Source organism: Adiantum capillus-veneris, chromosome 22 (genome assembly GCF_014529385.1).
Source record: "Adiantum capillus-veneris isolate H3 chromosome 22, ASM1452938v2, whole genome shotgun sequence".
NCBI classification, from domain to species: Eukaryota; Viridiplantae; Streptophyta; class Polypodiopsida; order Polypodiales; family Pteridaceae; genus Adiantum; species Adiantum capillus-veneris.
The window spans coordinates 24,479,890-24,492,397 of record NC_140952.1 but is presented as its reverse complement, the minus strand read 5'-3'; the positions used below and the strand labels follow the sequence as shown (position 1 = coordinate 24,492,397).

Below are 12,508 nucleotides of genomic sequence, written 5' to 3'. Positions count from 1 at the left end.
TCATGTTATTACTAGGAACATAGTTTTGTTATCAATGTTATTAGAAAAAAAACAACCCTTGACACTTTTTTTTGCTTACTTGTGTTGTCATGCCGTCTCCACACCCTCTTTTGGACATTGGAAACCTTCCTATTGGGATGCGTTTTTTGGTAAATTTAAGGCCAAGTTTTGTGGTAGCTCTTTCACTTCCAGCTCATAGCTGCTTGGATACAAACTCCTAACAATTATCTTGGCATGATAGGGAGAGAATCAATGCATTTCGCTAGAACTAGAAATTATACATTGGAGCATGGTTTTTTATGAAACCCTGGTGCAACGCTTTCCTTGTTAGGCCTTGTTTCTTTCACAAAAAGGCATTAGTTTGATCTCAAATGTGGTTGGACTTACATGGCACCACACTTCCAATGTTCTACACACACACACACACACAAAAAAAAAAAAGCATGCACACATGCACATGTCTTGGTGGCGTTCCTGTTGAAGTCGAGCAAAGTAGAGGCCACCGGTTTCTTGCGCACATGCAGATCCGTTTACCCCAAGGAAACGTTGCGCATTAACTGCTTTTTGTCGTTCACAGGGCTTGGAGATGAGTCAGATTGCTTCACGCGACCCAAACGGCTCTTTCACCGTTGTGATTGGCAAGGCAGTAGCTCTGAGGTTCCGATGCAAGCGGTGGAAAGCACGGTGGTTTAGTGTAGGGGTGTACACTGCTGTTGATGGGCCTACGATGGGTTTTGCAGATGTTCCGTCGATCGTCGGCTCCATGTGCGTGGGCTAAAAGCTATGAACCCTTTGCACGTGATAAAGAGGGAGAGAGAAAAAGAGAGTACTACTATTGACCTGAAATTGCCATTTTACAATACGTATTTTTTTTTGACGTAGCGTGAGTGTTGCATGCAACGTTCATCTTGGCATTCTGCATTCCCCTCGCCATGGCCAAGCTACATGCAGGAGGAAATCTGACAGCGTTGGTTTATGGATACATTCGAGATTCTCTTCACACGAAGGCAATCAAGTAATGTAGAATGTTGTGTGTGTGTGTTTGTCAGAGAGAGAGAGAGAGAGAGAGAGAGAGAGAGAGAGAGAGAGAGAGAGAGAGAGAGAGAGAGAGAGAGAGAGAGAGAGCGCCCAATCTGTTTCTTGTACCTGCTGAAACAGCGTCCTTGAAGAGAAATTGCTATGGTTTCCGGACAGCCACGCTGCTCTCTCGCTTCTTGGCTATTGCCATTACTACCTGGGAGACTTCTGCACAGCTGCTTCTGCGTAATATCCGGTTCCCATCTTTTGTTTAGGTAATCTGTCTTTTCAAGATTGTGGTCCAGCATGGTCTCTGTTGGAAGTGGATCGCAGTTACGAGAAGCTTGTTCAGCTACAACCCATGGAGCAAAAGCACCAAATATATTTAGCTCAGTCCTTGTACAAGGTGAATCTCAGAACTTCAAAAATGCATGACCTTGATTGCCATGTGCTTGTCCCTGGTTATAGAGCCAAATCCCGCCTCTTAGCATGTACCTCACTTTTTTGTTCTATGTTGCACATGTGTGAGGTCCCCATTATGAGGAGAATCCATTAAAGATTTGATGAACGCTGCCTCGAATTTGAAGCCCGAGTTCATTGCCACAATATTGAACATGCCACTAACCAACTCTGCAATTTGAACAGCCCCATTGCTTTCCTTTTAGGGACAAGAGGAGATATAACACCTTCTCAATGCTCAAGAGATCTTCTTACCAACCTCCATATTCAAGTCCTCTTCATTAGGTAAGAAAAACATCAGCATGCTACATCGTTCCCGAGATATGGGAGCAAGAAAAATGTAATGGAGAATCATCTCAGTTCAAAAGGCACCCTGACACTTTAGACTTATCTCATGAAAAATCCCAGGAGGTGAGTGCAAATATAAGTGTAACGGGGGAATGGAATTATAAGACGCCCTTACAGTCTAGACTATCTCAAGATGCATATGTAAGAAGAATCAAACATGAGACCACTGTTGCCAATGGATATAGCCCCTGTGCTATATTTCCATGTCTAAATGAAGACATTACAATTGCAGTGCATTCCAATAGAGAAATCTCTTTTTGCATGCTGACACCAAATGATAATTGTGTTGCCATGTCCCCAACGACTGGTAGACTCAAGGGCTCATACAAACTCTGGAATACTTCTATGCATTAAAAAGAACTGTGGAGGAAGCCTGCTGAACCGTAATGCATGGAAAAAATCCATAAAACTTGGGAAACCCATTAAAAAAAGCTTAAGCATGTTGAAATAAACTTCTGCAAACCACCATACAGCTGTCATGAACTGACTGCTGTCATGTTCTAATTTTATACATGGTTGCACACGTATCTACATGTTCTATTGTCATACAGAGCCCACACGTATCTACATGTCTAGTCTTACGTGCAAGTGCACACATAACTACAACTAATAAGCCACTCTGCATGGGTTTTTAATTTGAACAAGTTTCTGGAAATGTATCTCTAATCCTCTCTTTCCTTGACCAGGCTTCCATGCTTGGTGCATCTGAAAAAGCATGCTTGGTGGTAAATGGACAATGTGAAAGGGTAGAAAGCTTGAAGGCTTGCATTAAGTATGAGCAGCATGATATTGCAGGTAACACAAAGTAGGACTTTGTTGCCGTGGTTTGATGACTTATCATGAAGAACCTTGCTGCTCTGGCTTATCCATAAAGGAAGCAGACAAATTTGGGACCATAGCTCGGATGAAAACTTAGATGCTAGCATCAATCTTGGATGCTGTCTATTCAAGGTCAAAATCAGTCTTTCTTTTCTCTTGGTTGCCTCTTTGAAAAATCTCAAGCTTAATGGTGTCACTTCCTCCCGTTATGCAGACTTGCACGTATCATGTGCACTTACTCTTCATCCCCATTAAAGTATTTTCACAAAGACCCTGTCAATATATTCAAGCTTGGGAGAACTTTAGTTTAGAGAAGAAATTGTAACTTGCTAAATGCAGCAAAACTGTCAGGCGTAGTGGATGTTAACGTGGGAGAAGATCAGCTATCAAACAAATTAGAACAATAGATATGTGGTACCTTGTTTCTTGTACTTAGTGAATTTTGATTGCTATTATGGTGTAGATAGAAGGTTTCCCCTCTGGATTATTAGTGAGGGCAGCAGGCACATCATGAGCTGGTGTCTTTTCATTTGAAAAGTCTCTGTGATTTTCTTGTAGTCAACTGGGGGGAGCTCATCGAATGGTTGATCATCTGCTTTGCAGAGGACTTCCTATGGAACTTGGGCTTGGGTTGAGCAGGATATGCATGAAAAGAGCAGCAGCGGGTGGATAGTGACTACATAGTATGGGAGGAATTGGATGGCCACAAACCATTTGAGAAGCTCTTGAGTTTGTACATGTCCAAGTGCATTGTTGGGCTGGAGTGGACAATTTTATAGCTGTGATGGATAGTGAGGTCTGATCTACTTTCAAGCTTTATAGGTCTCATAGGACAAGGAGGTGAAGCCACCATCCACTTGTGGAAGGTGCACCACAACGAAATTGTAATTTAAATGTGAAATGCCCATGGGGTAAAGAGTTCTTTAGTCTGCCCATGTGATGATGGAAGAAGCTCATGTATAGGATGTAGACTTTGGGAAAAAATTATAAATTCGAGCACAAGATTGATTTTGGAGCCCATATCGCCAATAATGCCAAGAGATTTGGGCCTTGGGGAAGCTCTTGGGCATTTAGTTGCAGACGGAGCTTTCATCGTCTATTGTATGAATGTGTGATCAATCAATAAGGAAGTATTGCAAGCTGACTTGGGGTGAATGCATGTGGTTGGAGAACTACACTTCATTTTGTCACTCTCAAGTTCTTTTAAATTGTTGGGTTGCTCTTTTCAAGTCCAAGTATCTATTGTACTCAGTTTAGTCGTGGTGCTGTTGTCGACTCACCGCCTTGTCAATAAGGAAGAAGGAAGTAACGCAAGGGGCTTGACGCTGAGGCCAGTGCGTCTAATTGGAGAACTATGCTTCATCGTGTCTCGTTTGAAGTTCTTTTCAACTATTGTTGTGCTCTTTTCAAGTTCAAGTACCTGCTGTGTTTTGTTCAGTTAGTCTGTTGCGCTTTGTTCACTCATGATACTATAGTGGATTCATTGCCTTGTCAGTGACTTGCCGGCGACAATGGTACCTTGTAGCAGGAAAAATATGTCATGCTCTCTATTGTGGGTGGATAGTATACACAGAAATCTCACTCCATGGCACATCAAGAAAACTGAAAGACATATTGACATAATTGAAATGACATAGAACAAAGAAATGTACTAGAAGTAGACACATCAAGATAGACTCGAAACTTAGAATGAGCTCAACTACTCATCAAATAGTGTAGGGGGAGTGCTGTGACCAAGTCTAGACTCTAGACCCAAGAATCATATCAAAGACACCTCCAAGATTGTCCATATATATCATAGATATTTGTCATCCATGACTACTAATAAATAACTTTGAGAGACAGCTACACATATATGGACTGTGGTGGGAACTGGTAGGCTGACCATGGTGTTGTGCCATGGCATGTACATAATGTGAAACGACAAAGTCTACTCCACTTTTTATTCTTTTTGATGTATCGGAGCAAATGCTATAATGTACATAGAGTGATATGTGTGAAGGTGGTTGCTGCGTGTTTTTGCGGGGTTCACTTCACAATTATTACTGATCACCATGCCCTGGGCTATCTGCTTAATAAGCCGCGAGTTGCAGGTTGAGTGTGGCGGTGGTTACTTCTATTTCAGGAGTTTGATTTTGAGGCGGTCCTTTGTCTTGATAAGAACCACGTCATGGCTGACCACCTCTCTCGCATTGAAAGTGGAGAAGAAGCTACAGGGATTGCGGACGAATTTCCAGATAGAAGTCTCTTTAAGGTGGATACAACTCTGGAATGGTTGTTTTGCTCTCCACTGGCCTGTACCCAAAGAATGCATCTCCACTGCAAAAGAGAAGACTGTTGTTGAAGTCTAGATCCTTCACTCTGATTGGAGGCCAACTCTACAGGTCGAGACCGGATGGTGTTTTGAGGCGGTGTGTCTCCCCCCATGAAGTTGAGCATATTCTTGAGGATGCCCACAATGGTCCCACTGGTGGCCATTACCCTAGTCACATCACCACCCAGAAAATTCTAAGAGTGGTCTATGGTGGTCCTATATTTTTAAGGATGCAATAGCACATGTCAAAGTTTGTGATGTTTGTCAACGCTGTGGACAGAAACCAAGTAAGCAATCCAACCGTCTCTACAGGTTTCTATGGCATGGTTACCCTTTGAGAGATGAGGCTTAGACTTTGTGGGTCCAATTTCTCCTCTAGCTCAAATAGGTAATTGGAAGTATCTGCTTCTGGCTATAGATTATGCAACCAAGTGGGCAGAGGTACTAGCAACAACTGATTGCACTGGAAATACTATAGTAAATTTTTTGTATGAAATTATATTGTGCAGGTTTGGACGCCCCTTCGAGATCGCCAATGATCGGGGCAATCACTTTGTCAATGAGCTGACTTCGACTTTGCTGGCTAACTACAAGATTTTTCAACGTAAATCTTGTGTCTATTACCCTAGAGCCAATGGGCAGGCCGAGAGCACAAACAAGGTTGTGATCGCCCTCCTACGAAACGGATGTCATCTCCATCCGGCCTCATGGGCTCAAGCTATCCACGACACCCTCTAGGCATACCACACTTCTCTCAAAGCCACAACCAATCACACACCATTTCAACTAGCCTTTGTCTTGGAAGCCATAGCTCCCTTTGAATTCAACTCAGGATCTCCTCGAGTAGGTAGTTTGTGTGCCGATTAGGGTATGGACTCCACCTCTGTCTCTCATCTCTCCCTGTTGGAAGAAAGCCGCAGATTGACTTCCCAGGCTTTGCAAGCAGAGAAACTTCGTTGCAAAGCATGGCATGATCGTCATCTCCATAAGCCTAAAATAGTGCAAGGATCGCTGGTGCTGCTTTATCAAGCTCGATATCAGAAAAAAGCAAAGAAGTTGGTCCCATCCTGGCAAGGATCATACAAAGTCCAAGAGATTTTGCCATAGGGCGTGGTACAATTAGCAACTTGTATGGTGTTCCCTTGCCACTAGTAAATGGCTCCAGGATCAAATGCTATTACCACTCACTGTAAGTCATAAGTAGCTGTTCTCTCTCCACACATACTTGAAGTTGCAACTCTCTCATTTCAATTTGAGCTTACTGAGAAATTTTTACCTTTTCCGGCGTAAAAGATAGGAAGAAAACCTTGCTTTCTTCAACAATTTGACAACACTTATGCCTTGGGGAATTACACAAAACAATCAAAGATCTCTCGAGCTGCAGAATTAAAGATAATGCTATGGAGTGGTGGGGTTCTATAGCTATCTAGCAGCATGTCCCATGAACTTTGTAGGCTTTCAAGAATATTTTTGTTCGAAGTCACATGACTTCCCTATTTGAAGTACATGTGGCAGAATGGGGTAACCTTAAATGCTTGCCACGGAAACCATGGAAGACTACAACCAAAGGTTACTCGATTTTTACCTTTTGGTGTCTTTCTTCAAGTTGATTACCTTGGAGGTGTTGGGGTATAAAGCCCAATGTGGTTGCCCAGGTAAGTGGGCGGGCCGCCAGGTATGTACACATATTCTTTTGTAAAAACCTAATAAGAACTCACCATGCTATACACATTACAGTAGAGCGAGTTCACCATATCGTCGTGCTCTTCTTCTTGCACTCTCGCTGGTTGCACTTCCGCTCGTACTTCTTCAACTGGTATCAGAGCTCAGATCGAGGCTCGGGGCAGCATTTGCAGGTAGCAAGAGTCACCTGCTCAGATTGGAGTGAGATTCGACAGGCGAAGACACGGCCCCAATTCCTGTGGGCAAGCCCAAAGGGCTTGGTGTTCTCAAAATTTCATTCTGAGGTCATCTCGGCCACCGTTCGGCTTCGACAAAGTTCTGCGGAGGCCATTTTCGACTACGTGGTCTCGGCGGGTGCAGATCCGACTCTGGAAATTTGGGGGTTTCGGCCTACGACTGCAAGTGCTGAGGATATCTGCACTTCCAGAGTGCTGATTTGTGGCTGTCTACACAACGAAGGACGGCTCATAGTTCTTGGAGGTGTCACATACGACACGGGCGCACCTACACAGACTAGGCGACATCCACTAGTTGAATCAGGTAGCTTGTGTTTGCTGCTTGATATTCCAGATTTCATCCTGACATTGCAGGTACTTCCACATGGGATGTATTGTCAGAGATGATGTATGTCTGTAAAGGGTTTGCTGGCTGTGAGTCACGCAGCAAACAACCGCCGCAACGGTTACAGCATATAGTGGGAAATTTGTCGATATATGACTTTGTGGGAAGTCTATGTACTGTCAGATTTACTGCAGCCTTTGTTGAGGGTCGAGTGAGGTTTTATTGAGCTGGGGGATTCTCGAATGTTGAGATCCTTTCGGTGATACAGGTCTTGGAGCGATCCCTCGAGCACCCTTAGATAGGCAGCTAGGATGTATTGACTGTGAGTTAGACAGTTGGGATTGCATCTTTGCTTTACTGCCGTTGAGGCATTGTCGCAGTCTATGCTTACAGGATAGTGACAGGACAGTGAGAGACAGTACCTGCCGTGCCGCTAGAACTGCCTTTGCAAGTGGTCCCATCCGATCAGGAGTGATCTCGAGCCGCGCCGCCAATCCCGGTGAAATGAAGTTGGCCTTGGCTCCTCCATCAAATAAGATCCGGGCTTCTTGGTCTTTTACTTTGCCCCAAGCTCGACAAAGTTTTGTGCTCTCATCCATCGTGCTGGGGTTAGTACCCACACAATCTGGAACCAGTCCTGTTTTCATCTTGCCTTTTCGTCCACGTTCCTCAGCTGCTCTTGAACTCTCAAACCTTTCGTTATCCTTGTCCTTGTGTTCTTTCTGTTCCTTTTTAGGGCACTTCGCGGAGATATGCTCAGTTTCCCCGCATCCAAAGCACTTACCCTCCTTGATGTAGAGAGCTCTCTCTTGAGAAATGAGCTTGGGTCGTGCATCCTTTTCTTTCTTTTCTGAGTTACTCTTCCTCTTTCTACTCTCATTTTTCGAAGTCGGCTAAGGGCTACAGAGCCACGCCCTCACTCTCCTAGTCTGTGTACATTACCTCTCTTGGGAGGTTGGCAACTCATTTTAGATCTTCGCGGTTTCTAGGGAATCCCAGGCTCAATCCGGTTTGGTATAAAGGTTATTTTATTTTCGTTTGTATATATATGGGTTTGCGTAGCATTTCTATGACATCGTTATGATTAACTAACAAGATCTAGACGGAAAGTCTTCCTGCCTTTATCATTAGCTCGGGTAGTTTTTGTATTTGGCGCTTTAGTAGACTTTGATTGGTTACCTTAGAGAATGAATTGAGCATATCATGATGTTAAAAGAATGGGGTTCTGGTCGCGGCGTCTAGACCCCAATGAAAAAAAGAAAACACATAAGCCCATAAACGTAAAGTGAAAAAACGTAAAGTGAAAAACCCAGCCTGCTTCCCTAACATGCGTGTTTGACGGTTTAGAAAAATATGTAGTGAAAGACTCAAAGGGTAACTTTGATATAGAAGAAGAAAAAGAGTGGTAGAAGCAAGACCGGAGCTTGCATAAGGGCCGCACACACACCAAAAAACAAAGTGCAAGGCACATTTCAAAAGAAACTTAGTTTCAACTAAGAAATCTAAGAACGAAAGTGTTTTTGGTTTTATCTTTTCTTTCCTGTTTTATCTTTTCTTTTTGATTTTCTTTGGTTTCCTCGCTTTCGGATTCAGAGAAGCCTGAGTGTAGCAATCGCTACTTATTACCTTAGGTTTTTGTTCTTTTTCATGGAAAAAAGGCAAGGAAAGGAAAGGAAAAAATCAAGCAAAGGGCAGGGAAGCCTGAGCGATCGCTACCCATGCGCACACGGCAATACAATATAAAGAGTGCATGGGCGCTTTGGCAAGCGTAACGAAAGGATTACCCTATTAAATCAATAGGGAAGCCTGAGCATGGCGATCATTGCCTATTTTATATTATAACTTGGTGCAAGGCAAGCGGAACGAAAGGATTCCCCTATTTGGCTTGGGAAGCCTAAGTGTAGCGATCATCTTTGTTTTCACTTTTTCTTTAGCGCATTTATTATTGCTTTAGCTACGTATTATTCACTAAGTAGGCAAGGTTTTGATAAGTTTCTTTAGCGTAACACCCTATTCATCGTCATTGATAAAACATAATATTGATGCGCGACTTCGTGAATGAATGCTTCTTCCAAACTCCTTCTAACGAGCCCGCTTCTGAAAGCTGAAATCTCCCCGCCCCGGGTAGGGGGCTACAAAGTCACTCCGGCTCTGCAGGGTTGAAACTCCCGGGTTACACGGGCACGCTGCAAAGAATGCAGGATCGTGAGAAGGAGGATGCCTCATCCATGATCTACTGGATGGATTCGATATGGGCCCTAAGAGTAGCTTATCTGCTGTGTAGATGTCGGCAGCCCGCATATGCCCGGATACACATGTATCCCTCGTATACTATAAAACCAAACCCTACGATCTATCTATCTATCACGGATTACCCCGTCGAGTGCCTTCAGTCTCGCTGGCATTCCACTTGTAGCGGGCGAGAGATAGGTCGTTGTTAGGGAGGTCGAGCTGGTGAGGTAGGTTAGGGTTCTTAATTCCTCTGCTCTTGGATCGTGGTCGTGAGCTTGTTCCGACATCGAGGCTTCCTTTTCAACTTGATCTTGGAGGGCTAGGGATGTAGTATGGCACGATATCGTTGTAGAGACGCTAAGGTTGCATCTCTGGTTTGCTCTGCTCTGCTCTGTAAGTTAGTTTAGTTAAGTTTGGAATTATGCTGAGCTAAACCCGAACTCTTCCCGTGGTAAGCACCGATCTTAAGCCATACTTTGTGCATCGATCGCCTAAAGATTCTTGAAAAAGGCTAAATGAAAGCTTTTATTACCTTTTCCGCTTGCTTGGCAAGCATTATGTGGGCCCTTTCTTGCTGCTGCAGTTTGCGAGGGTGGGCGGCAGAAAACTTGTTTCGGAATCCCTAAACTAATTCGTGACTGGTACTGGGATCAGGCAATTTGCTTGCAAAAAAGTTATGGATACGAAGAAACTAGTGAGAGTAACTACATCAACGCACTACTTGCGTAGCAAAAAGAAACCTTACATCATGAATAATGCGCAAATCTAGGCCAGAATCAGAAAGGAATATCCTGCGCTTCAAGATCTAGATAACGAGACCAATTTGAGATGCTTGCGTACAAAGCGAAAACCCACTCTGCAACCATTCGAGCAATATTGGTGCAAGGCAAGCGCTCGTTGGAGCCAGTAGATCCGGTGAGAGAGCAAATGTATTCTTAACCTCTTTGGAATTACCTGAAGATTGGGGCGATTATCTGCTTTATTTAACTGCTCCTCTCGTTCAAGGAATACCGACTGTCGACTTGGTCTCTCAGGTTACCTGTGACCCGAGCCTGGTTTTGTTGATAAAACTGCTAATTGCATATGGCACATTTGCCATAGAAGAAGAAGAGGGAGAGAATATTGTTGCGAATAATGCCTACCTATGGTTTATCAGTTCGCACATGCAAAACCTGTTTAATATTCTCAAACTGATGTCGTCGCTAAGGAACGGGGGACCCCGGCTCTTTCCGCGACTGCTTGCTTGCATTAACAATCCACCTCTTATTAAACGAAATGAATACCAGTCGAATAAGCTACAACTATTCTTTCGCTCCGCCTACTCTAGCTTTGCTTGATGCCTCTTTTTTAACCACTATATTATGGGATATTATGGGATAGGTTTTGACTGAGTTCCTTTGACTGATGAAGAAATCTTATAGCGTGGGTGTCTGCCGCAGTGCAATGTATTTCATGAAGTAAGTAATTGAATTTTAGGTAGGAAAACTTAAACTAGAGCACAAGATTGTAGAGGGTTACTTCTTAGCGCCTAAATGCTATGCTTCAGTCTTACATGATCTAATAACATAATTCGTAACAAGGGGTTAGCCAAAGACAAGGTCAACCTTTCATGGTTTATAAAACAGTATAAAAATCTTGGGCGAGTTATTAAAAGTACTTACGAGTCTTCTTTTAAGATTAATTGGCCAAAACTCAATATTTACCGAGCCTCAATTATGTTAAATCTAGGCATTGATCCATCAACCAAAAGAAACCTCGTGATTGATGAGAACAATATATGGGTTGATACCTTACCCTTGAAGGTATCTGAAAAGTCAGTGACAAGACCAAATAAGCCGACGAAATCTAACCTGTAGCCAGCTACGCAATTGTCAGAGTCTATGAAGCAAGCTGAGTCGTTGCTATCTACGCAATTGTCAGAGTCGTTGCAGGCTGAGTCGTTGCTATCTACGCAATTGTCAGAGTCTAAACCCTTTACACTGCATTCAGATTCGTTGCTCTCCATGCCGCAGTCAGAGTCTAAGCCCTCCATGCCGTAGTCAGAGTCTAAGCCCTCCATGCAGCAAGCTGACCAATCAAATGATGCCAGAACAATACTCTTTGAACAACTACAAATTGAACTGCATCTTTTCTTTGAACAACTACAAATTGAACGTAAGGTAGTCTTTGAACAACTACAAATTGAACGTAAGGTTGTCGAAGAACAACTACAAAGTGAACGTAAGGTTGTCGAAGAACAACGTAAAAATGAACGTTTAACACGTGAGGTGCTCAAAGAACAATTACAAAATGAATGTCTAGCACGTAAGATGCTATTTGAACAATTACAAAATGAACGTCTAGCACGTGAAAGTATTGAAAAACAACTACGAATTGAACGTCTAGCACGTGAAGAGCTTAATGAAAGGCTTCAAGCTATAGAGCTTAGGAATCAAACTAGTGATTTAAAAGAAAAAGAATATACCTTCACGTACCTAAAAAAGAGGACCAAGGGCCGAAGACTTTGGAAAGCACTAGCTCCTCTGACAAGAGCGAAACCATGGGTTCGCAACCTACAGAGCAAACGAATGGAAAGAATGGGATTGTTAACTTGCCACAAGACTGTGGTAAAGAGCATCATAAACTAAGCGATAAAAAGAATGGAAAAAGTGATCTTAAGCACCATCCATTACCACGCGAACCACCGGTTCATGAAAAAACGTTGGCAGAGTGTTAAGAAAACATTAGTGGGCATGGGAAAAAACACAAACAGCCTAGCCGGGTATGAAAAGATCAATATAGTAGCTAGGTTACCTAGACAGGGGGAGCTCTTTGTCTTTAACCATAACATAATAACATAATGCAATTATTGTTCTTTAATTCCCAAATAGCTTTCGCTTATCTTTAATTAGCCGCTCTGGCTTTCCTCCCGGAAATCCCTTCGCTTGCTAGGATGGTGCTTGCCATTACGGGGGGCTAGCTTTATCTTTATGTCGTAGGAACAAAGGTGCTATTAAAGCGAAGGAAGAGATAGTGCAACTTGTTTTCTAAGGTTAAACAGGGTTTAATTATCAACCATGATAGATTCTTTGTTTA

General features: G+C 43.1%; 1 protein-coding gene across 3 annotated transcripts in view; it reads left to right on the top strand.

Annotated features, from left to right (window-relative positions):
* The first annotated feature begins 870 nt into the window (after nt 1–870).
* The window catches only part of LOC147429045 (uncharacterized), a 207,264-nt gene continuing 195,626 nt past the window's right edge, over nt 871–12,508 (top strand). For all 3 annotated transcript variants that reach the window (XM_086495518.1, XM_086495517.1, XM_086495516.1), the window contains exons 1-5: nt 871–1,015; nt 1,159–1,263; nt 1,351–1,423; nt 2,511–2,619; nt 2,699–2,775. In XM_086495518.1, coding sequence (XP_086351644.1) covers nt 933–1,015; nt 1,159–1,263; nt 1,351–1,423; nt 2,511–2,619; nt 2,699–2,775 — 447 coding nt within the window. In that variant the 5' untranslated portion in view covers nt 871–932. The remainder of the gene's footprint in view (nt 1,016–1,158; nt 1,264–1,350; nt 1,424–2,510; nt 2,620–2,698; nt 2,776–12,508) is intronic.